Below are 22,381 nucleotides of genomic sequence, written 5' to 3'. Positions count from 1 at the left end.
TTAAAGAAAACATTTTTAATAACGAAAAATACATTATTGAATTTAAACTATCGCCCATTAATGAGTACAATCCTCTCTCCTATGAACCAGAATTCCATCTCTCATAGATTTTAAATTATTTAAAGTAAATCATACTTCATTTTCTAAAAAATGCTCAAACCCGTTTTGTGTTTCTTATTGAAATGAATACGGTTACTGTCTATAGATACTTTACTCTAACACGTGGGCTCACAAATGTATAGAACTTCTGGCGGCGTCAAGACAAGCCCAACTTCTCCTTTCATTTGTTCAGCCGTTGGAGTATCCGATGACAAACTAATTCTAAAAGCACGCAGGAGACGGACTATGAGACCTACTGTTAACATACGCGAAAGCTCATCTCCGGGGCACATTCTTTTACCTAAAACATGAGTACTTCATTGAAATCAATTTTTTACAACAAAATGGTTACCAGTAATATTGGGGTCTAGAGCAAAACTTTATTGAGTAAATGATGGGGTTTATTGATTATAGAGTTTCATGAAATTGCTACCTAATTTAGGACAGAAGGTTATGATAATAATGAGAAGAACAGAACTTTGTTAGGTGCAACATAGCGTAAACAATCTTTTTTTAAAATATAATTTAAAAATATTATATTTTAAGAGTAGCTGGTGTGTCTACCATAGTTTTTGACCAAAAATATTTTATCGCTTATACAGAACTAAATAAAAAATATCAGAAATTACTTGGCCTGTAGTTGTTTACATTAAAACTTAAAATTTTTTGATCTACGACTTTTTTTTAACTCTATTGTTTTTGTGAAATATTAAATATTTTACATAGATACTCTACTTTTTACTACTCTGTAATGCAACATCGGCAACAGGCGCAACAGCGTGCGAACCACGACTCTATCGTGTGGTCACTGACCCGACTAAGCGACGTTGTCGAATCACTTGTATTTGGTCTCACAGTGTAATGTAACTTTACAGAAATTATTTTTCTTGTATGAAATAAATTCACATTGAATTTTGAAAACACGTAGAACAGAAGTTGTTTGTGTTAATGATAGGAACAACAAGGCCGAGGGCGCTCTTGTTTTTTTAGTAAACCCTGTATAATATAAATAACTTACCAGTTTGAAACGGTATAAACTCTTGGGGCTTTAACAATTCTCCGTAATCATCAATAAATCGATTTGGATTAAAACTTTCAGGATCTTCCCAAACATCTGGATCCATGTGAATTGCCCACTGCAATGGTAATACCATTGTTCCTTTGGGTATTCGGTAATTTCCCAAGTAAGTGTCCTGTTAAAAATAATTTTCTATTCATAACGAAATTATCTCGTCTACTAACTGGAGAGAAATTTATATAATAACTTTAAATACAATAAATATTTAACAATTGTAATATTCGATCGCAAAAGTTAATTTACCTTCAAGAAGAACTAAAAAGTTAACTTCATGTAAAGAATATATTATGTGGGACTACGTACTTGTAAACATCCATGGGGTATGCCTACTGGTACAATAGATCTTATTCGCTGAGTCTCACAGATTACTGCCATAAGATAAGGCAATTTTGAACTATCGACTTCACATTCCTCAGGGTACACTGTTAAAATTTCTTCTCGCACTTTTTCCTGAAAAAAAAATGGAGACATCAGTTATTCTAATCTAAAATCCACAGTTCAGATTGCGCTACTATCTGGACTTTTGCAATACTTTTATTTCATTAATATTTAGTTTATACTAAATGTTATTATTTTTATTTATTATAATCGGCTATTAGCTTTGTCATACTCATAACTTAAGCTTACATCAACTAGTAATTAAAGTCAAAGTCAAACTCAAATAATTATGTATTCACATAGGCACATAGATGGCACTTTTGATGCATAGATTACCTGTAAAATATGTATATAAAAGTGAGTTGATGGCTTTAACTTCATTTGTAAACTTAAAACTAAAGCTACAAGGGTTTTTAATGCGCCCTGGTCTAAGAAGAAGCTCACAGCAAATTTATCTCTCAATGATTCTCCCAGACCCATTTTGTAGATGGCGCGAACAGCACGAAAATATTGCTTATAACAGCATCATTACCCCATAGAAAAATCGCATAAGATATAATGCTGTGTAAATAACTAATATTTCTACATTGTGAATCATTTATTTCTATAAATACCAGAACAATAAAATTGGTGTAACTTAAATCTCTTAATTACAGACATTATAATTTCATGAGTCCTCGAAAAATTACTGTTAGAGTAACACTGCTTTTAAACAATTCCAAATAATCATAATAAATCTTACTTGTACTTCAGAATACAGGGCCATGTATAATAAGACCCACGAAAAAGTAACAGCCGTAGTATCTAGACCTGCTCCAAACATGTCTGCCAAAAGATAATGCATCTGCTCGTCTCTCATAAAATACGCGTTTTCTTCTCCATTTTCGTACCGCCTCTTTTGTTCGGCTAGAAAGCTGTCCATGATACATTCATCTTTCGATGGTATCAGTACTTCAGGGTCAAAATAATGCACTTCAGTATTCGATGCATGTTTACTATATTTAATACATTTAATGAAACCTTCGGGATGCTCATTAAATATATTTGCATGTTCTGCGAATTGAGCTTCTGAAGGAATTTTCAAACCCAACATCTTTCGTCGTGTTGCTATAATACTCGCATACAGTCTATGCGTTTGAGCTTGTCCGCGAACTAGCAGTTGTATTGTTTTTTGTGTTGATGTTGATATGAATCTGAAATGTTTTCATACATATTTGCCAATTTATCATGATAACAATATTACTCAATACGAAAATAGCATTAAGAGAGTGCATAAAACGAAGCTTAGAAACGATTTTTTAATTTACATAACCTTTACTATAGAGATAAACAGCACTGCTAAAATATATTCACGACATATTTAGATTATGTGATAATAAAAAACATATGTTGCATGATCTTGGGTTACGCTTTACAATTGTGTTAATACATAAGTCAGAAACTTTATAGCAAGCTGATCACTCAGCTAAAGCCTGAAATCTCCAATGTAGAGTTAATTTTATATTAAAAGAGCTTAATTTTCTATCTAATATGCTTAATAATCCGCGCCAGCCAGACAAATCTGTGGAACGTATATAATACTAGCTCTTGCCCGCTCACGTTGAGTACTTCGTTCTAGTTTTTTAACTTCGTAACTTTAGACTTTTATACAAATTCCTAACCAATAGGGTACTAAATTTGTATGAAAGTTTGGCTTCCTTTTCACAAATCTTTTCTGATTTGACGCCTATGTTTTATTATAGTCATTTCAGTCCAATCCGTAAAGTGGTTTAAGATATCTGATGAAGTATCAACCTTCCGTTTATTTAAACATTTTTTTGTAAACGTTTTTTTTTTGCATACATTATGTAATTTTTGTACATCTACCCATAGTTTCTCCAAAACACGCTCTACGCACGTTTCAATCCGAGCAATCAGAAGAAGAGAGTCTTCAACGCAATGCAATGACTATATTTCACTTACCGTATAAAGGGTAGAAAGTTAACAACACCCGCTACACCCATTTCATGGCAACCCTCCTCTTGTATCTGTCTGAACCATTTCCACGTTTTATCATCAAGTGGAAATTTAAATCCAAAAATTATATCATTGATGACATTACCCAGCGAGTTGGAAATCATATTAGGTAGAGGTATCGGTGACCCACGAGCTTCTTTGACATTCTGTAAGGTAGAGTTTTTTTATATATTTAAAAAAAGTCTATATAATTGGAGAAACACAGAAAAGAAATCGAATTTGCTATGTTTAAAATTATCATCTTCCGAACGCATTCAAAGTATTGTAAAAACAACAAGTGTTCGTTTTTGCGCACATTCGTCTTTTGGATATACTTAGACAATATATTAATCATAGATCATAAGATAAATTCAATATTATATCAATTCTTTGTTACTGTCATCATGCCTATTATTTGGTGACCTTTAGGAAAAATGTTTACGTTGATTACTTATCGTGATTAAACTCCGTAGCTTTGAGGGCCCACCGTAGACAACAGATAATTCAACAATTAAAAGTAACAACAATAAAACTGTTTTTAATCAGATATTTCTGATTTTATGTTTAGAAAATACTAATCAAGAACCACGTTGCATCAGGTAGTAGTAGGGTATTGCTAACGTACATATTATATTATTAGTACTAAAATTACTTGAATTGATAAATTACGAGTAAAACACCACGACTGCCAAAGACATAAGTAGTTAGTTTGTAAACTTTACCTTTAAAAAATGCCGCCCTACAAACGCTATATTGAAATATAAATACATAGTAAATTGGAATGATCTAAGGATTCTATCAATATATCTTACACCCAAACTAAGCATTTAGAAGTTATGGTGGAACTCACATCCATAAACGCATATAATATACAAGTTACAGATATGAATCCTTAGTGATTATCTTAAATCTATGCGGTTAATATTATAATTATACTTCAAAACATCATATCCCTAGCCAAAAGATAAACAATTCTTATTTATAAAACAAATTAGACTATCAAAAGTGAATACTTGATACGAAAAACGAGAATAGTTTGACAGAAATAAAATATTTTATGGTCATACCTGTGTTTTTTTCTACAAAGTGTTCCAGGCATTAAGTTTAAACGTCACAACAATAAAATAAACGAGATGAATAGGTGCGAGACTGCTTTTATTTTTTCTGATATTAGTCTTTGTAATATTTGTCCGTGCTATTACAACTTACAAGGTCGCTTTCAAGAATAAATAACGACATTTTTTGTTTGTCACAAAAACGTTTCGACTTTTTGTATTTATTTAAGACCTTCAAGAGTCAAGAAGAGTAAACTAACTTCTGCCTAAATAACACTGGTTGTTAAGATCGAGTTTATTTAAATTCTCTCTCGCGCTCTTTAAATTTATCGCAAATATTTAACTTACTTAATTTAAAAAAAACTTTTGTATTACTTACCACAATGGATTTTATTAAGAATTGCAGTATTGTTTTTGGCATGAATATAATAGTTACTTTATTTCTTAAACCACGGGATAATGGTTAAAATAAGGGGTTGTCACTTTATGGTAGGTAATTGGTGCTATTTGGGAATAACTAATACTTTAACTAAATTATCAATAGGGTGATTTATATTATCTTCCAGTTCTCTTAATAATATACATCTTTCTTCCTTTATATTGTCGATCTTATATATTTCTCCCTAATACTTAATATAGTATTTAAAAATCAAGGTAAATTTAAAAAGACCAGTTAAGCGAATGGTTACTGGACAGTTATTATAACGGTCTTATAAAACAAACGCTGATTTAGTTGTTCCTGAGTTGGGTCGGGTAGGCATAAAAAATTAATAAAAGCACGCAAATTAAAATTTTATCTGGGTCTAAAAGATCCCGTAGATTGAGTTCAAGATTAATACATTATAATGAATACAAGCTAGATACTTGAATCAATTCGTGGACTCCGCTTGAAATACGTTTCGCCAATTTCTCACGAACCACGCCGTGTTTGCTCATTCCGAAGCTTTTAAGCCATGACGTCACCAGTTTACGTTGATCTTTCCACAAAGCTCCCTCAGCACAAATGATTCCTATAGTAATAAAAGGGTTATTATAAAAGCTGGTTATCAACGTTGACTTATGTCGGTAACTGGATGGGTTTGCAAATGAGGCTTTTACTTTCCGTGCGAAGAGACCATTCATTAACATCGGACTAAGAAACGGTGATAGTGGGTAAGGCTTAGGCTTACTTTTCGGGGGAACCGAGTTCGAGCCCCGGCACGCACATCTAACTTTTCGTGAGTTGCGTGCGTTCTTAATTTAAGTAATTGAATATCACATGCTAGAACGGTGAAGGAATACATCGTGAGGAAATCTGCATGCCTTCATCAAGTGTGGGCTTCAACTCCAAGGGCGTGTGAAGTCCACCATACCGCACTTGGCCAGCGTGGTTGATAACGGCCTAAACCCATCTCATTCTGGACGGAGGACGTCATTGCCCATAAACTACTGAGGAGTGGTAATAGTGTTTATTTCCTGTTTACAATCAAAAATGAAAAATTTACGAATTTATTTTTGGCATTTTATTTGGTTAGAGGCTTAGGGCTCGGCTAGTTACCACCCGACCGACAAAGACGTCCCGCTAAGCCATTTAGCGTTCCGGTACGATGTCGGGTTAAATATATATAGCTTCCTAGCTATCCTTAACAGGTCAGCCTGCTCAGTGGCGTGCATAGGAGGGTATGCAAAGGGTATACAGAGTAATAAAAAACTTAAAGATAGGCATTGTAAAAGTTACTAAAAGCCTACCCGTGAGTATTTATATAGCTCGTACTGGAGATTTTCTTCATTTTATATCATCTGAATACCCTGTGCATACCTTCTATGCACGCAACTGAGCCTGCTACTATCTCATCTCATCCTTAAGTGGAATAAATTGTTCCCCAAAACATTGGAGAAAACTGCTAAATTAATTTTTCCCAAAATTTGACATAAACAATTTAAAATACTAAACATTAATTAATCAATCAATAATTAATTAATCAATTTAGATAGAATTGTTAAAGTTATTTAAATTTTTTGCAATAAATAAAATTGCTAAGAAATTAAAAGCATTATTTGTAATTACCGTTGCCTTTCATGATTCCATGCGTCAAATATAATGGCGCGCGTCCAGAGAAGACATCCTTGGAGAAGGCCTCTCGAATTAACCGGTGATCAGACAGTACCACCGTATAAATGCTTCCCATTCGTATACTGTATATTGAACCGTACTGCTTTGATAGCTCAGTTAGAGTCAAATGCGGGTGATGTCTGTCGAGGTAAGGGAGGTAGCCAACAATTGGAAGACCCCATGGGCCCGGTGGCAGCTCCTTCCATTGGTTTATTTTTTTAAATATCCAAAATCCGACGACAAATGCCACAATCCATACAAAAATGAAATCCATACCTTTAACAAACAAAAGGAAGTCTTTCAGGTCTATATCTACATATATTTATTTTATTTACTAATATATGTATCGTGTTTATTAAGAAAACTTTAGTTCACTTACATGGAAACAATACAAGATACACAAGAAGAAGAGAAAAAAAATATATACAGGTCTGTAGTCACAGGAGTCAAAGTTTGAATCGTCTGACATAAACCACGAGGCCCGAATGAATTAAAGTAATTTTAACTTAATTTTACCTAAATATATTTATAGTTATATAAAGAAATATATGTACCTGTTACAATCTTAATTTTTAATATATTCAAAACAAACTTCTTTTGAAGATGGTTAGAGATGTAGAATAGCGAATTTCAGAGGGAGATTATATTTAAAATTTGAAATGAGGATTTTTTTTATCTGACTACAACCTGGTTTATCCTCGTCCACTATGGAAAGGGCTATTTCAGTTTTTCAGTAATACCTACCAGTCAGATTGTTAAACGAAGTGAAAAGTACGCTATTAACACCCAAGATGGGTTTTGAGGTTGAAGTTTGTACATAGTTGGAGGGTATAAAAGAGTATTTTTAGTTAAACACAAAAGTAGCAAAAAAAGTCAAAAAAGTAGAATTATTTTGGGTCTTTTGTTGAACAACTTTATCCATCGGGATATATAACACGGATTTAATTCAGGCCAAACTTATTGGTACAATAAAGTAGGTAACTAATCTACAATTTAAAGGTTTCCTGATTGAAAAATGTAACCTAAAACTGTAAAACTAAATTATCCATTTCAATGTATAGATATTCTCTAAGTAAAGTGATGATCTAGATGTAACAAGAAATCGGAAAACTAAATTTCGTCAATTTCTGAATTTAAACTTCAAAAGTTAATTGGTTAAAAGACTATAAAGTGCGGCCAATAAATCCGCAGACAAACAAATGACCGGTTGTGAACATTTTAGATAAGTTTTGATTAGGTTAGGATGTTTTAGTATTTAAGAAGTAAACAACATATTTTCTTTTAAAATTTTACAAAAGACTAAAATAAAAATTTATTTAAATTTTTGCAAAAGACTAAAATGTTTTTTACCCCTTCACCAAGCGAACAGCCTGACAATTGTTTGTCTACATTTAGTCGGCGGATAAATTGCCCGCACTTTAGAAAAAAATTATTTATATCTTATTAGCTTTTCAAGGGAAACAAACAGTATAATTATACATAAAAGTAATGCCGTATTTTTGTATCACATAGACCAATGAAGTTTCCACAACTTGGTTATACATATAACACGATAACATTAACCACAATTGCTTAGGAGTAAGTACCAGCAAGCAATTATTATACAAAAAAAAGAAAAAATAATAATAATGTAAATATAATCCGTAGAACTATTACATTTGTCCTTACAGAGATCAAACAAATAGAATGTATTGATTGCAGCTTTTTAATTCGGAGGGGTGTTTAATCGTGATGGTTCCTAGTTTAGTTTGGTGGTGGTCAGCCGTTTGAGGATTATTTGTTTTGTTCGTACTACTTCGATGTATTTGTAGTGTTCGGGAAAAATAAAATCCACGTCCACCAATCCGCACTGGGCCAGCGTTGTGGACTAAGGCCTTAACCCCTTCTCATTGTAGGAGGAGATCTGTGCCCTGTGGTGGGCCGGTGATGGGTTGATATGATGATGAATGACACTTTCTAATATTTACACGTAACTAAACTAAACTAAACTAAACTAAACTCGAAGCGTAATAGTCTGCAGACAACACAACTCCTCAACGTTGTCAGCAAATGTGTCATACTTGGGCATATTAGTTTTGACGCTAGATGTTTTAGATGTTTTGATGTTTAATTAAGGAGGGATATTGGCCACTAGAATGCGCACGTGGAAGTAAGTTTACGTCATAGATAAAAAAAAACTTGCTTTTAAGCTGGAGACAAAAGTATTTCAACAAGATAAAAAATTACACATTAATGCAACGTCCCGGCGGGGATCAATAATTCATTTTACCTATCCATAACGTTAAAATGTGAACAAAACAAGGTGTTTATCTCATATTCAAATAGCGTTTAGAAGTTACGTAATGTTTGTTCTGTTATATTTAATTGTATAATATGTTTACGGACACGCTTGAGTTTTTTACCGCACCCAAGACAATATAGAAACTACAAAATACCGCTATAACATACTTATAACCAGCGATTCAAAAATGAAATTCATTAAATAATTTCCTGGCTTTTTGTCATGTTGCATGTACTCGTATTACTCGTGATAAACTAATAATATTTTCTTACAATAAGAAAAAAATATTATTCAATTATATACTATATTTTTTTCTATTTTTACATATTGAGGGAGAAGTCAAGTCAAAGTCAAAGTCAAATATTTATCTATTCAAATAGGCACATATATGTCACTTTGGGTGCATTACATGTAAAATATAACATGAGAGTGAGTGAGCCGTGGCGTGCACTTCATACATGCACAAAAGCTCTGCTTACCCTAAAATTTTTGTATAACTCATAAATACGAAAGATTTTGCCATTATATGGCATCTTCCTTCTTTATGCATACCCTGGTCAAAAACCCTGTGCACCCTCTGTCAAATGAGTTGATGGCGATAACTAAATTCGTCAACTTAAAACTAAAGCTACGAGGGTTCCAAAAGCGCCCTGGTCTAAGAAGAAGCCCACAACAAACTAAGCCAGTTGTTTTTTTTTATTACCATCTCACATTGTCACTTAAAACTATTAAATAAGCAATCTGGTTAGAGCAATAATGTACACCCAAGCATTTTTATCGTTGACGTAGTCCTTAATACTAGGATAGGACTTTTCTGTAAGCTTACGTTCAACACAAATTTTGAACTTTTTCACAGACATCTCCAAGATATCAACTGGTAGTTTATTGTTTATTTTACAATTACCTTTAAATGAATTACTTATTTTATGTAGTCTAGTATATTGCACTGCAAGTTTAATTTTGCTTTAAAAATGAAAAAATGTAATTTCCCATTTTGTGGTGGCAGCTACCTTGCATTTGAAATTTGTCATATTGTACAGTATTGTACTAGTCAAGACCATTAATTTGATGCCTCATTGTGGAACTTTTGAAAAAATATGTAATCTGTCACTTTGTGGCGGCGGCCATCTTGGATCGATTTTCATCAAACATAGCTAGCTAAGAACACTCTCGACTAATTTACATTCCGACATCAAAAAAATCAAAATTGGTTTATCCGTTCGGCAAATATACCACAGAAATACATACAGACACGCTGTCACTTTGTGGCGGCGGCCATCTTGGATCGATTTTCATCAAACATAGCTAAGAACACTCTCGACTAATTTACATTCCGACATCAAAAAAATCAAAATTGGTTTATCCGTTCGGCAAATATACCACAGAAATACATACAGACACGTCAATCTAATTACACCCTGTCGTTTTTGCGTCGGGGATCAACAAAACAATAAGATTGACAATAATTAAATAGCGCAAGACAAAAAAACCATGATGCTGCTTCTCGAAAGTTGCTTTTAAGCGTTAAAGCAAACAAATATATATATATATATATATATATATAGTTTGGTGTGTATATTGTCGTAGTTTATAAATATAAACCATCATATACCCAGTTTAATTATATAAACTACGACAAAATACACACCGCCATTTAGCCCCAAAGTAAGCATACATATAAACACCCAAACACTGAAAAACACTCATGTTCACCACACAAACATTTTCCAGTTGTGGGAATCAAACTCACGGCCTCGGACTCAAAAAGCAGGGTCGCTGCCCACTGCGCCAATCGGCCGTCAAATAAACGTCAAAAAACTTTCTCTGGAGCACAATTTTATAAACTTTCATCAAAATCGATCTAGTAATCTTTGAAGACAGCAAAACGTATATTATTCCATTGCCGCTCCGTCGTTGTTAATAAAAGTGAGTATGTATTAAAAGACGTATCTACCAATAGATGTAAATCAATAGGTTTAATATAGAATGCGGTCATCAATTACCTATAACATGTCGGGTGTGCAATTTCAAACATCTATTTATGGGCCCATTATGCATAGCTAACGCATATAGAAATACAAAACACAGACAAAAAAAAACTAAATAAAAATAAAGATACAAAATTTACCCAACAATAATTTGATACTATAAAAATATATCAAATTTTATCGATGCTAATATCAACGGTTCGATAACATTTGATCTATGCAATCTTCAATGTCATTAAGTATAACCTCAAATCTACCCGTACCCGCTCGCAGTGCAGTACAACCAACTAAAAATGCTCAACGCACGTGAGTAATATGACGCATAGTTTGGCATGCAGACTATAAATAGGTATATACGCACTAGATACAATAAATTCTTCAAGTAAACATATAAATAGACTAACCTTACTTCTTCAGAGGCTCGTGACGATAATTATATCACAAAGTGAACCTGTGATAAAAGCATACACGATACATTTGAGAATCCACCAGTCACGTGGGCTGACGGGTGCCAACTGCCATCGGACACTGCTCGCCGGAGCTGTTTATGAAATAATTTGGGATTCATATCAGTGCATTTACCATGTTTCAGATTTAAAAGATATAAGCTTATTATTTCCAGAAACTTCTGAACTCACTTAAGATTCATGAATACATTGAGCATCGTAAAATGTTAATAACGTATGAATGTTTTGTCTCGCTATCAGATCGATCTATCTTATTTAAACAGAATTCATTGAAACGGTGATTTTTGTTTGCCTTCACGTCAAACTTTATATTACTGATAATAATTAATTGTTTTTTTTCCACTACAAGTGCAATCTCACCTGGTGGTAAGTGATCAGTGGCGGGCACTCCATACATGCACAAAAGCACTGCATTCCCCAAACATTGATATATAACTCGAATAGGAGGAGAGTTTGTGCCGTTTTATGCAATTTTCCTGGTGCATGCATACCCTGGTAAGAAACCCAATGCACGCCACTGTAAGTGATGAATCAGTCTAAGATGGTAGCGGCTAAACTATTAGAAGTATTGCATATACCATATCCATAATAGGTTTCTACTAGACATCGTACCGAAACTCTAAATCGCATGTCTTTGTCAGTAGGGTAGTAACTTACCCTCACCGAAATATCTCACCAGAACATAGAAGTCTCCCAAATTATAAATTCCTAAATTTACCTTGCTCTGGAATTAACCTAGGATCTCCCACGTACAATATCACAGTGCTCAACTCTGGGCCAGGAAGGAAAAGTCAGCAATATAAAATACAAAATTAAATAAAAATAAGTAATTAATTAACAATAGTCAATATTCTTTAGAATCTCGTCATTGTTAACTAATGCCTACAAAAATATAGGTTGTTATCTTTTTGACGCAGGTTAGAACTCATTTAAAGGTACGGAGTTACAAGAAAATAATTATCTATGCTATCCATACTAATATTATAAACGTGTAATTGCTTCTGTTTGTTTTTTTGTTATCTATATTCGGCTCAATTTTAACAGTATTTTAATTTGCAAACAACGTTATACATTGTAAAAATATCATTTCACATAAATATTAGTGAAACGATACGTTTAATAGTCAGATATTTTATTGATTCCCATTTAGAAAACATATTGTGAATATTGAATTATTAATGCAGGCTGAGGTTGGAATGGACATAAATGCATAAGTCAAAATGCTCGTCGGAACAAGCGTAAGATAATTGAAGTCGTGCCAGTAAAGAAGAATTTGGTATAAATGGTTGGGGACAAAGTTTTTTCGCATTTTTTAATAAAATTAAAAATATTTTTTATATAGTTTATTTACATTTAACTAGAGTATGTAGGTACCATTTTGTTTGACTTTTTGCCATCTTGTAGGTAGGGACATAATCCCATTGCTATAAACATTTTGGGGCTTCTGATTAAAAAACCGCGACAAGTAGTTTTGGTAGTCCTCTCGTGATGTTAACCTGACACTGCCTAAAGAATTCTGAAGAGACCGAAACAGGTGGAAATCTGAAGTTTCAAGGTCAGGACTATACGGCGGATGCATTAACACCTCCCAGCCAAACTCGTTTAATTTATTGCTGAGTGGCTAAAGACTTTATCCCCAACCTATTACATACAGTATACTTTATTTATATTTTATTATTAAATATTTATATAATTAAGAAACCAAGTTATTCTTGCGTCCGCTTTTACTGTACATTTTGTAAATTGTATGTTTTCTTTCATGTCCTATAATGTAGATAATATTTTTGTTGATTGTAATGTAAAGTGTATTGTAAAATTAATTTCAAATTGTTAAGAAAATAACTAAAAACACCCTCTATTTATTTTGTGTTTTGTTTATCGCAATGTTTTGTTTTATATTTTACCATACACTATAAAGTAAATAAAAAAATGTTGACATTATATACACAGGTTGGTATGTTAGGTACACTCCATATTTTTTCCTTAGCACCTATTTTGAATCGATATGGCTCGTGACTAAATTTCAAAAGTCTGCAAATTTAATTTAATTTAAATATTTTTTAATTTTTTTATCCTGATCTGATCCTGGTCTAAAATAGGCTGGAAAGCCTATATATAGCTATCTATTTAAATAAGCCACAATCACGCATTTTTATTTAATATCGAAAATGGTTAAAAATATTTCAAGCGTAATTTTTACTTATCATCATATCAACCCATTCACGGTCCACTACAAGGCACGGGTCTCCTCTCACACTGAGAAGGGGTTAAGGCCGCAGTCCACCACACTGGCCCAGCGCGGATTGGGGACTTCACACACCTTTGAGAACATTATAGAGAATTCTCAGGCATACAGCTTTCTTCACGATGTTTTCCTTGTTGAAGCAAGATATTTTAATTGCTTAAACCGCACATAACTTAGAAAAGTTTGATGCGTGCTGAGATTCGAACTCGGCCCACCGAAAGTGAAGTCGAACTCCACTGGGCTATCACTGCTTCGATAAAAATTTTACTCATAATTGTTTTAATTAATACAAAAAAGTTATTCTAGTACCAAGAAAATCTTACGTAGATAAATCTTGCGCGTTACGTCATGTTTGAACGTATCTATAGGTTAGGAGATAATGAAAAATTACGGGAGGAGAGTTTATGACTATGAAATAAGGTAACCCCACGGGCAGCTAGAGTGTTTCGTTGCGACCCATGTAAACACAGGCGAAATGCGGGAACAGCCACTAATTTATTACAAAAACAGTGTTTCCTGAAATTCATGGTCTTATTGAAAATAAGCTACCCTGACACTTACACTAGGCTAATGGGCAGTCAATAGTTATGCACAAGTTAAGTTAAACAGCGTGACGGACATCGAGGTCGCACTGCGCTGCGCAGGCGCACCGCAGCAAGCGGCGAGAAGTGTGAAGGCCGGTCAGCGGCCGAGCTACTGTTATCGGACCAATAATAGTAATAGTAACTCCTAGCACATGCAATAGGGACGATTCATGTTAGACTATGCCGAAATTTTATGAATGAATAATAGTACAATGATTATTTATTTATTTAATAACTATTCCTCACCTCTTCCGAGTCTCTCCTAGTTCTGTTAAACATCTGTTCCAGTAATTTTTCTATACATTCTGAGAATCTGAAAAAGCACAAAAGCAGTAGTGTGGGCCAAACAATCTTGAACAAATAATCTTAGCCTTGCTACAAACTACCTACTCGCCTGTTTCCCGCTGCACTTTAGGTAAGAAGAATTTTACTTACAGGCACTCATGTAAGTATATTTCTGTACCTAAAGTGCCCTGTACCTAAAGTAAGTAGAGTGTACATTACTCCCGAAGATGCGTGTTTTAAACTTTTAAATTAGCTTTTTTTAAATAAACTTTAGTTTCTTTTTACCATTAAATTTTGCCAACAGTATTTAGCAGTCCTAAATATATCAGTATACCTATTTCTAAGCTAATGAGTTTAGTGTATTATGTACAGTGGCTTTTTTTAGAAGTACCTATTACTACGTTGAACTTGAGCAGCTGCGAGTAAATCTTAACTTTTCGCTGTGGTATTAGATTAGCTTTCTCTTTAACAGTGGTGACGAATTTTCTTTTTGTAAATTTCTGTTGCAGATTCACTGTCTTATGTGAATCGTCCTTAATGGCTATAAGTCTGTCCTCGTGCCACTGTTCTCATCGATCATTATACAAGAGGCTTGTCTATAATAGTTCACTAACACACCCGCGGCCAAATAAAGGCTCACGCACACATTTGCGTAAGAGAATGTGCCCTTATAGGCCGTGACAAATCCAAGCAGGTACCTACCAACTGCCCAGCACTTCAGAATGTAAGGCGAGTACTTAATTGACTGATTGCTGACATTAAAGAAATAATAAAATATAATACATTGTTGCCGGCATTAAAAATATATCTTCCGTTAATTAATGTAGGTCCTACGAAATGAAATAACTAATTTTTTAAGAACAGCATAATAAATTAATGCCTTTAGAGTCATTTTGTTTCATTTATTCGTTTCTACAACTTTAAATCATTAACTACTTAGTAGATTGCCGCAACTTTTTTCATGGAGTTTTCACAGAGCCAAAAGCCACAACATTCGCTACTATCAGACATCAGTAGTAGTCGTTAGTAGAAGTAGGTAAATCAGTTTTTGTAACACCTATTAATTTTAAGAGTTTTCCTCACCATCGGCCATAAAACCTCGCTGATATCACGCTATTTAATACCCATTAAAGAACATCCGTGAATGGACCAATATTGTAAGCGTGGAAACATTGTTTCGCTCAGCGCAAGACAGCGAGAAGTTCGCTTAGCTGACGGCCAACCTCCAATAGTGGAGAGGCACAAAAAGATAGAGAAAAAATATCGAGCTTTTCGAAATAAAAATCTCACATTATTGTAATATAAACTCAATAGTTAGTAACATAACCTATTATTTTTAACCTCAGGCATTATTCGCCACATATAACTGTTGACCTCCTCATTCCTAAGTAGTGTTTTTTTCGATCTAAGCAGTAAGTACATACGCTAATTATCAGAAGACTTGACACTGACCGGATCGTTCATATTTTATATAAATTGTATTCTTCCCATTTCCTATCTAAAAATGTTATGATCGTCAAATAGATATTGCGCCACATTCTATAAGATATCAAACTAGCCTATAATGCACGTTACTATAAGATAAGCACAATGTGATAATTCTCAATTTGTATACTACGTGTAATATACTAGATTGTATGTTGATATCAAATAGGGTTTCCAAATCAACCTAATCAAAATACCTGCTTAACACAATTAAATAATATGTTAAGAACCTGCAATGATTTCTAGAGTGAAACTAGATACGTCTAGAACTAAAGGCCCTTCCCAATGGTAGGGTTTGCCCAAAATTACCACGCCGGAGAAATGGGTTTGTGATCGCAGATGGTAGTAATAATATGACCCTACGGCTTCCGCATCAAACTGAGTCTGGGGGCATTATTTATTGAAAAAAAAAACTTTTTTTTAATAAATAAATATAAATAATTATACTACGACAATACACACATCGCCACCTAGCCCCAAAGTAAGCGTAGCTGTGGTATGTATACTAAGATGACTGATGAATATTTTTATTTATAATATACATAAGTACTTATAATATACAGATAAACACCGAGACACTGAAAAACATTCATGTTCATCACACAAACATTTTCAATTTGTGAGAATCGAACCCACGGGTAGGTTGCTGCCCTCTGCCCCAGTCGGCTGACAAAATACCCCTCTCTTAACCAAAATTTGTGACTAAGAAATTGATAGTGAAGGTATTTCAAAAATTACCTCATGGAAACATTATGGCCTGATAGGGCTAACATAAAGTTTTCTGGAAAAGCCCTCAATAATAAGTATAAGCATCATTATGTACGCAATTTAGATTTATATCACACAGTTAACGAGGCCCCTGTAGAAACGTATTTTGCGAGCATACTAAGAGTCCCTCATTGAACTTGAGTATATCTCTTAGAGCCTTACGAATAAAGCGTTTTAAGCATTTAAGATATCACTTGCTTTAATGGTGAAGGAAAGTATCGTAAGGAAACAAACCTGCATGACGGATAGTTCTCTATAATGTTCTCAAAAGCGTGTCGTCCAATCAGCACTAGCCTCAGCGTGGTGGAGTACGGCCTAAAACCGTTCTCATTGTGAGCCACCCGTGCGATTACCGGCCTACTACATGGGTAGGCCAATAATGGGTTGATATGATGGAGATGAACGTCAGAATAGATATTCAGTGTTTCGTCACGCTCTGACATTTGAAAGGTGCTGTCAGTTGAAGTGTGACAAAACAGTGCATGTTTATTTATAAGGCATCGAAAAGCACGTTAAGCTTTCGGTCCTGAGCCTGAGCTCTGTCCGGTCGAGTCGGAGCTTCAGTCCCATCGGACTATATGAGTGAGGGAACAGAGAGTGGGAACACTTGTGCACTATAATAGCTCCCGTGTAGCTGGAGATAGACCACCGTGGCCGAAATTGATCAAATAAACAAGGCCCCTTACATTTTGGCTTACTCTTCGCACAGGTATAATTATTAGCAAAGACAACAGTGGCCAACTAAAGTGGTGCAAAGTCAGTAAATAAGTTAAAGAATGCGCCAAAGGGTTACAAATTGTTAAAAGCACTCTACACCGATCGCAGTTCCCTAACTAACATCGCGTTTCTAACTAACCAAGTTTCTGATCGCAATCCTGACAATTTCCGATAAATTCCATAGCCAAGATTACAAGAACAAACAAGTATTCTTACTTGTTTGTTCTTGTTTAATGCTACATCTGATAGAAGACTACTTTTGAATGCGATGCATATGTGTCGGAAAGCAACAAAATATAACTGCAGCAAAAGATAAGAGCATGCCTGGTTGTGGAATCTTAATATAGGAACATGCGCACAAACAACCTGATAAATGACTGAGAGATCTTTTGAAGACTTAAAATGTTGATGTTTTTGTTCTTTCTTGTATCTCTAAATTTATGTAGAGATGGCAAAAAGTCCAAAATGGTAGCTAGATTAGGACCTAAATCCAGGTTTTAACATTTGACAAATAACGGCCAGGGAAAAATTTACAAAAGCTTAATGCTCTTGACGTCTTCGAGATATGGTTTGCTCTTAATCTTATTGTTTGTTGTTTCATTTCGTTTATGTTTTTGTAATACACTTTTTTTTATAAATATTTTAACATGACTTCATTCCTTACTCAAAGATGATCCGATAAAGATACTTATCTCACCTTTATAAGGTAATGATTTGACGAACATCTTCTGAGATGGAGGACGGAACTCTTAGAAGGACCACAAAAGTTAGTGAAATAATTTACTTTTCTTTTGAATCCTTAAGAACTCAAAGCCAAACATATCTTTATTCAAGTACGCCCATAGATGGCGCATATGATGCTTACATTGCAAAAAATGTGTAAATGGGAGTAAGATGATGGCGATAACCATATTCGTAAACTTAAAACTAAAGCTACGAGGCTTCCAAACGCGCCCTGGTCTAAGAAGAAGCCCACAAAAAACTTAACCGGGTGTTCTTTAATGTTATCGCCAGCTCATATTGTAATTTTAAATTATTAGAATGAACCATAATTCACGCTCAAGCTTTTTTATCGGTTACCTTATCTTTTATATGATAATGGAACTTTCCTATAAGCTGAAGTTGAATTAATACAAACTTTGAACTTTTCAAAAAACAGAATACTCCAAGATGACAACAAGATGTAAGGATATAAGTTTTATGCTACTGATGATTGAAAATTGGATTCAGTTCCAATCACCTCATGATTTGCAGCCCTAACAAAAGTCCACATCGCATCTCTTGCAAGTTGCAACCCTATTAGTGTAGGACGCGCAAGACCCTACTTTTTCGCTATTTTCATTCAACCACCGTACAGTTATTCAGCGACCAGTGTTACTGACACAATGCAAGGTTAACTTGGGGTGGACGCCCGCGCAACTCGTCTCTGAACACTTAAAAGGACATTTAACGCTTTATCGGCGCGACAAATCAAACAGAGTGGAGTCACAAGCCAAAATCCATTACCAATGCGCCCTGCCGTGGAAATAGGGTTTTTCAACTTTTAACTATTTCCTAGTTAATAAAATGCACGCATATCAGAATTGTATCCTCGTGCCGTATGTTAAACTCTTTTCCCTGTAGGTATTGACGTTCGCATTATATGTGATTGGCAAGTGGTGATCCTTGAAAAATTTCATTTATTTAGAAGATTATATGATATACTTTGTATTTATTTATATAACAATAACTTGGCAACAAATTATACAAAGGCAATAAAATACCGGATATTATAATAAACAAAATAAAATAAACAGAAATATATCGCTACTCGTATATATATAATTCTACTATAGGTCCAGCCTAATAACTTTTAACTCCATCAAGATTCGAGGTGCGGCAAGACACATAACTTCAACGCGATGGAATCTAACGAGGTTCCCTTGTCAATGGATGCAGATCACAATCGAAGGTAGTCTTTGTTCTTTATTTTCCGTCGTACATCAACTAGTTTAGTCACCGACCGCCAACTCCGGTCGTCCACTCCTCCTGGGGCCACTGCACGGACTCGATTATTTTTACTCCTTCTCTCCATTCTAGAATGCTCGCATCCCGCGCATAAGTCTTTCTTCCTTTTATTTTTATTTCTAGTGCGAAGGTGATCGAAGCGACGAGGGCAATGTATTCTAGGCTTTTACCCTTTTGATAAAGCAGGTGTTGCACAATATTCAAGAGGATTCCTGGAGTTTCTTGCGTGCACGTGAATCATTAAACTATTTTTAGAAGCGAAGACTTGATTCTAGATAGAATGCTGTCTAGTAGATTAATGTCCGAGACTATTTATAGAATAAGATATTGTAAGATTGTCCTTGTAACATTTTCAACTTAGTAGGAAAATATATTCTACGCAAAGGCATATATATGCATATGCTCATGATTATCACATATTTTTTCCTTTAGGTAATGTTTTACATGCAAACTATGTTTTTGCACTTCCATTTTAGTCTTTACTCAGTATGTAAGTACAACGAAATAGCTATTACTGTAATACGACTATTTTTTAGTTAAGGGAAAGGGGAAGTATTAAATAGATGTAATAAAATAAAATTTACTACCCAACCAAAACCTCAAGTGTTGAAAAAATATGAGTTACTCAAACGGAGGGCATTCGAGCGGTAGTGAAAAAAACGAAAAAATAATCAGTCAATATTTTATATTAAAAACTTTGAATTATGTTTGACGGCCGATTTGCGCAGTTTGCAGCGACCCTGCCTTCTGAGCCCAAGGCTGGGTTCGATTCCCACTGCTGGAAAATGTTTGAATGATGAGCATGAATGTTTTTCAGTGTCTGGGTGTTTATATGTATATTCTAAGTATTATATAATTCATAAAAATATTCATCAGGCATCTTAGTACCCATAACACAAGCTACGCTTGCGGCTGGATGGCGATGTGTGTATTGTCGTAGTATATTTATTTATTTATTTTATGTTATTTCAGAGGTACCGCGGAAAAACAGAGTATTAAGACGTGGTACATTTGCCATATAGGTGTGATCACTTAAGAAGAAAAGTATATATTGAGCCACCTTACTAGATGGATATATGCGCTTTTGTTTTTAAACTAAGAAAGTTTTTAAGTCATCAAAATATCTAAAAGTACACATGCAATGGACTTGCTAAAGGATAACTTAAATCTTCCAGGTTTTCTATAGATCGTAGGAAATCTTTAACTTTAAATAACTAAGTAGTACTTGCACTGAGTATAATTAATGCGAAAATATGTTTGTGTGATTGTTGGTATATCCTTGCTTCACGCAGCGAGAGAGTAACAGATTGACGTGAATTTTCATAGCAATACCTACATATTATTTCATAAAAGATTATTTTAAGGTTGTAAAAACATAATTAACTTTATATTCACAAAAATGCACAGTAGGTACCTATAGGGTAGAGCTATAGCGTTTCTCTGTTCTACACGCTTTTAAAACATTAATGGGGAAACGGGGATAGTAAATAGGAGGGCAGGGCAATCCCCGGGCACTCCTTGTAAAGATATATCTAACTTAGTTATAATATTGTAATGCATCAGTGCTAATTATAAAAATCATTTACGCCATGCATTTAACATACTCCTACAATTTACCTGTGAACGTTCATTGAATATTTAACAAGTTCTATCGGCTTTGTCGTGAGCATAAATAATCAAGAATTGAGGTCAAATCTCGCGGACAGCTTATATACGCACGAAGTGCTGCGATGCCTTAACAATGTAGTTTAATATTTGGACAGTGAAGTGGTTTTAAAATGAATGATATGCTGTGCCGACATTTTAATTTTTGCTATGTCTCTAAGAATTTGACTGGAAAATACATGCATACGAAGCACTAGCTGGTACCGACGCTAATTAAACTATATTTCAAAATAGCTTTAATTGCTTTTTTCTCGTAAACATTTGAAGATTTTATCTCATACTAGCTGGTCGACTTCGTCTGCATTCGATTTTGTTTTTGGATGTGGCATTCAATTTAGTTGTAGTTCTAAAAAAAATTATAGTATTCAGTATCGCTAAGCCTAAAATGAGGGGTTTGCTGCTGTCCGCTGATTTTACTTACGCATCTGTACATAAAATCGACTTTTATTTTTACTTTTACTGCCTATTTGGTCGTTTTAAATGTTTGGTTACGATCTGACAAAGATCTTTGAAATAGAAGGAATTTGGAACTCCTCGACTTACGAAGGCAATCGCTCAAAATAAGTGCTATAGTAGTAAACAGAAAGCTGTAACTAACCATGCTACTCCAAGGTAAGTTTGCGGGCATTAACAATTATTATCGCGGTTAGTGAAAATAGCGGAGACCGATTGACTCACGTGCTCTAGCGGAACAGGGTTGGAATTTCTTAACAGTAAATCAAAACAATTTTTTGTCCGACCGGGAATCGAACTTGGAACCCACGAATACGTAGTCGTTGACACGACTAGATTAACGGGAGCGAGGCAGCTTTAATTTAGTTGTTTTTTATTCGTGGTATTCAAATCGCATTATTATTACGTGGCACCTACAACACGTGAATAACTGCTAAAAGTTTTCTCGCAGGTACAGCATTCAAAGTTACAGTGCTCTGTTGTTGCTTGTATTACTTACTCGTGACATTTCAAAGTGGTCTAAATAAAACTGAACCGACTGGGAACTGAACACTAACAAAGCCTTGTTACATATCAAGGCTAGCGGTACACTTCGTTTTGTTTTGTTTGTTGACAAGAATGTTTTTTATTAACTGGCTTTACCGCTCTGGGCTCTAGTCCTTTTAAGCCTTTGACAAGACTGCAGGATTTAGTACTACAAAATAACCGCATAGTACTTAAAGCAGTCTGTAGTATTCCT

General features: G+C 34.4%; 1 protein-coding gene across 1 annotated transcript; it reads right to left on the bottom strand.

The window, feature by feature from the left end:
- Nucleotides 1-3: 3 nt before the first annotated feature.
- On the bottom strand, nucleotides 4-14,704 carry LOC120624691 (cytochrome P450 306a1). Its single transcript, XM_039891367.1, has 9 exons — nucleotides 14,509-14,704; nucleotides 11,371-11,507; nucleotides 6,653-6,973; nucleotides 5,470-5,615; nucleotides 3,518-3,717; nucleotides 2,298-2,748; nucleotides 1,481-1,627; nucleotides 1,118-1,292; nucleotides 4-400 (listed from the first exon to the last, which is right to left on the bottom strand). Exons 3-9 carry the CDS (start codon nucleotides 6,969-6,971, stop codon nucleotides 216-218), a joined length of 1,623 nt encoding a protein of 540 aa, XP_039747301.1. The 5' UTR covers nucleotides 6,972-6,973; nucleotides 11,371-11,507; nucleotides 14,509-14,704; the 3' UTR covers nucleotides 4-215.
- Nucleotides 14,705-22,381: the final 7,677 nt, after the last annotated feature.

This window comes from Pararge aegeria, chromosome 6 (assembly GCF_905163445.1).
Source record: "Pararge aegeria chromosome 6, ilParAegt1.1, whole genome shotgun sequence".
Classification (NCBI taxonomy): Eukaryota; Metazoa; Arthropoda; class Insecta; order Lepidoptera; family Nymphalidae; genus Pararge; species Pararge aegeria.
This window is presented reverse-complemented; position numbering and strand designations above follow the sequence as displayed.

What these genes read in the sequence shown, in the direction of transcription:
- LOC120624691 (XM_039891367.1), bottom strand. Translation starts at nt 6,971, where the DNA reads ATGGATTTCATTTTTGTATGGATTGTGGCATTTGTCGTCGGATTTTGG. An exon ending in GAGTCCACGAATTGATTCAA is followed by an intron (nt 3,718 to 5,469) that starts GTATCTAGCTTG and finishes TCTACCTTACAG; the next exon opens with AATGTCAAAGAAGCTCGTGG. An exon ending in AACTTTCTACCCTTTATACG is followed by an intron (nt 2,749 to 3,517) that starts GTAAGTGAAATA and finishes AAAACATTTCAG; the next exon opens with ATTCATATCAACATCAACAC.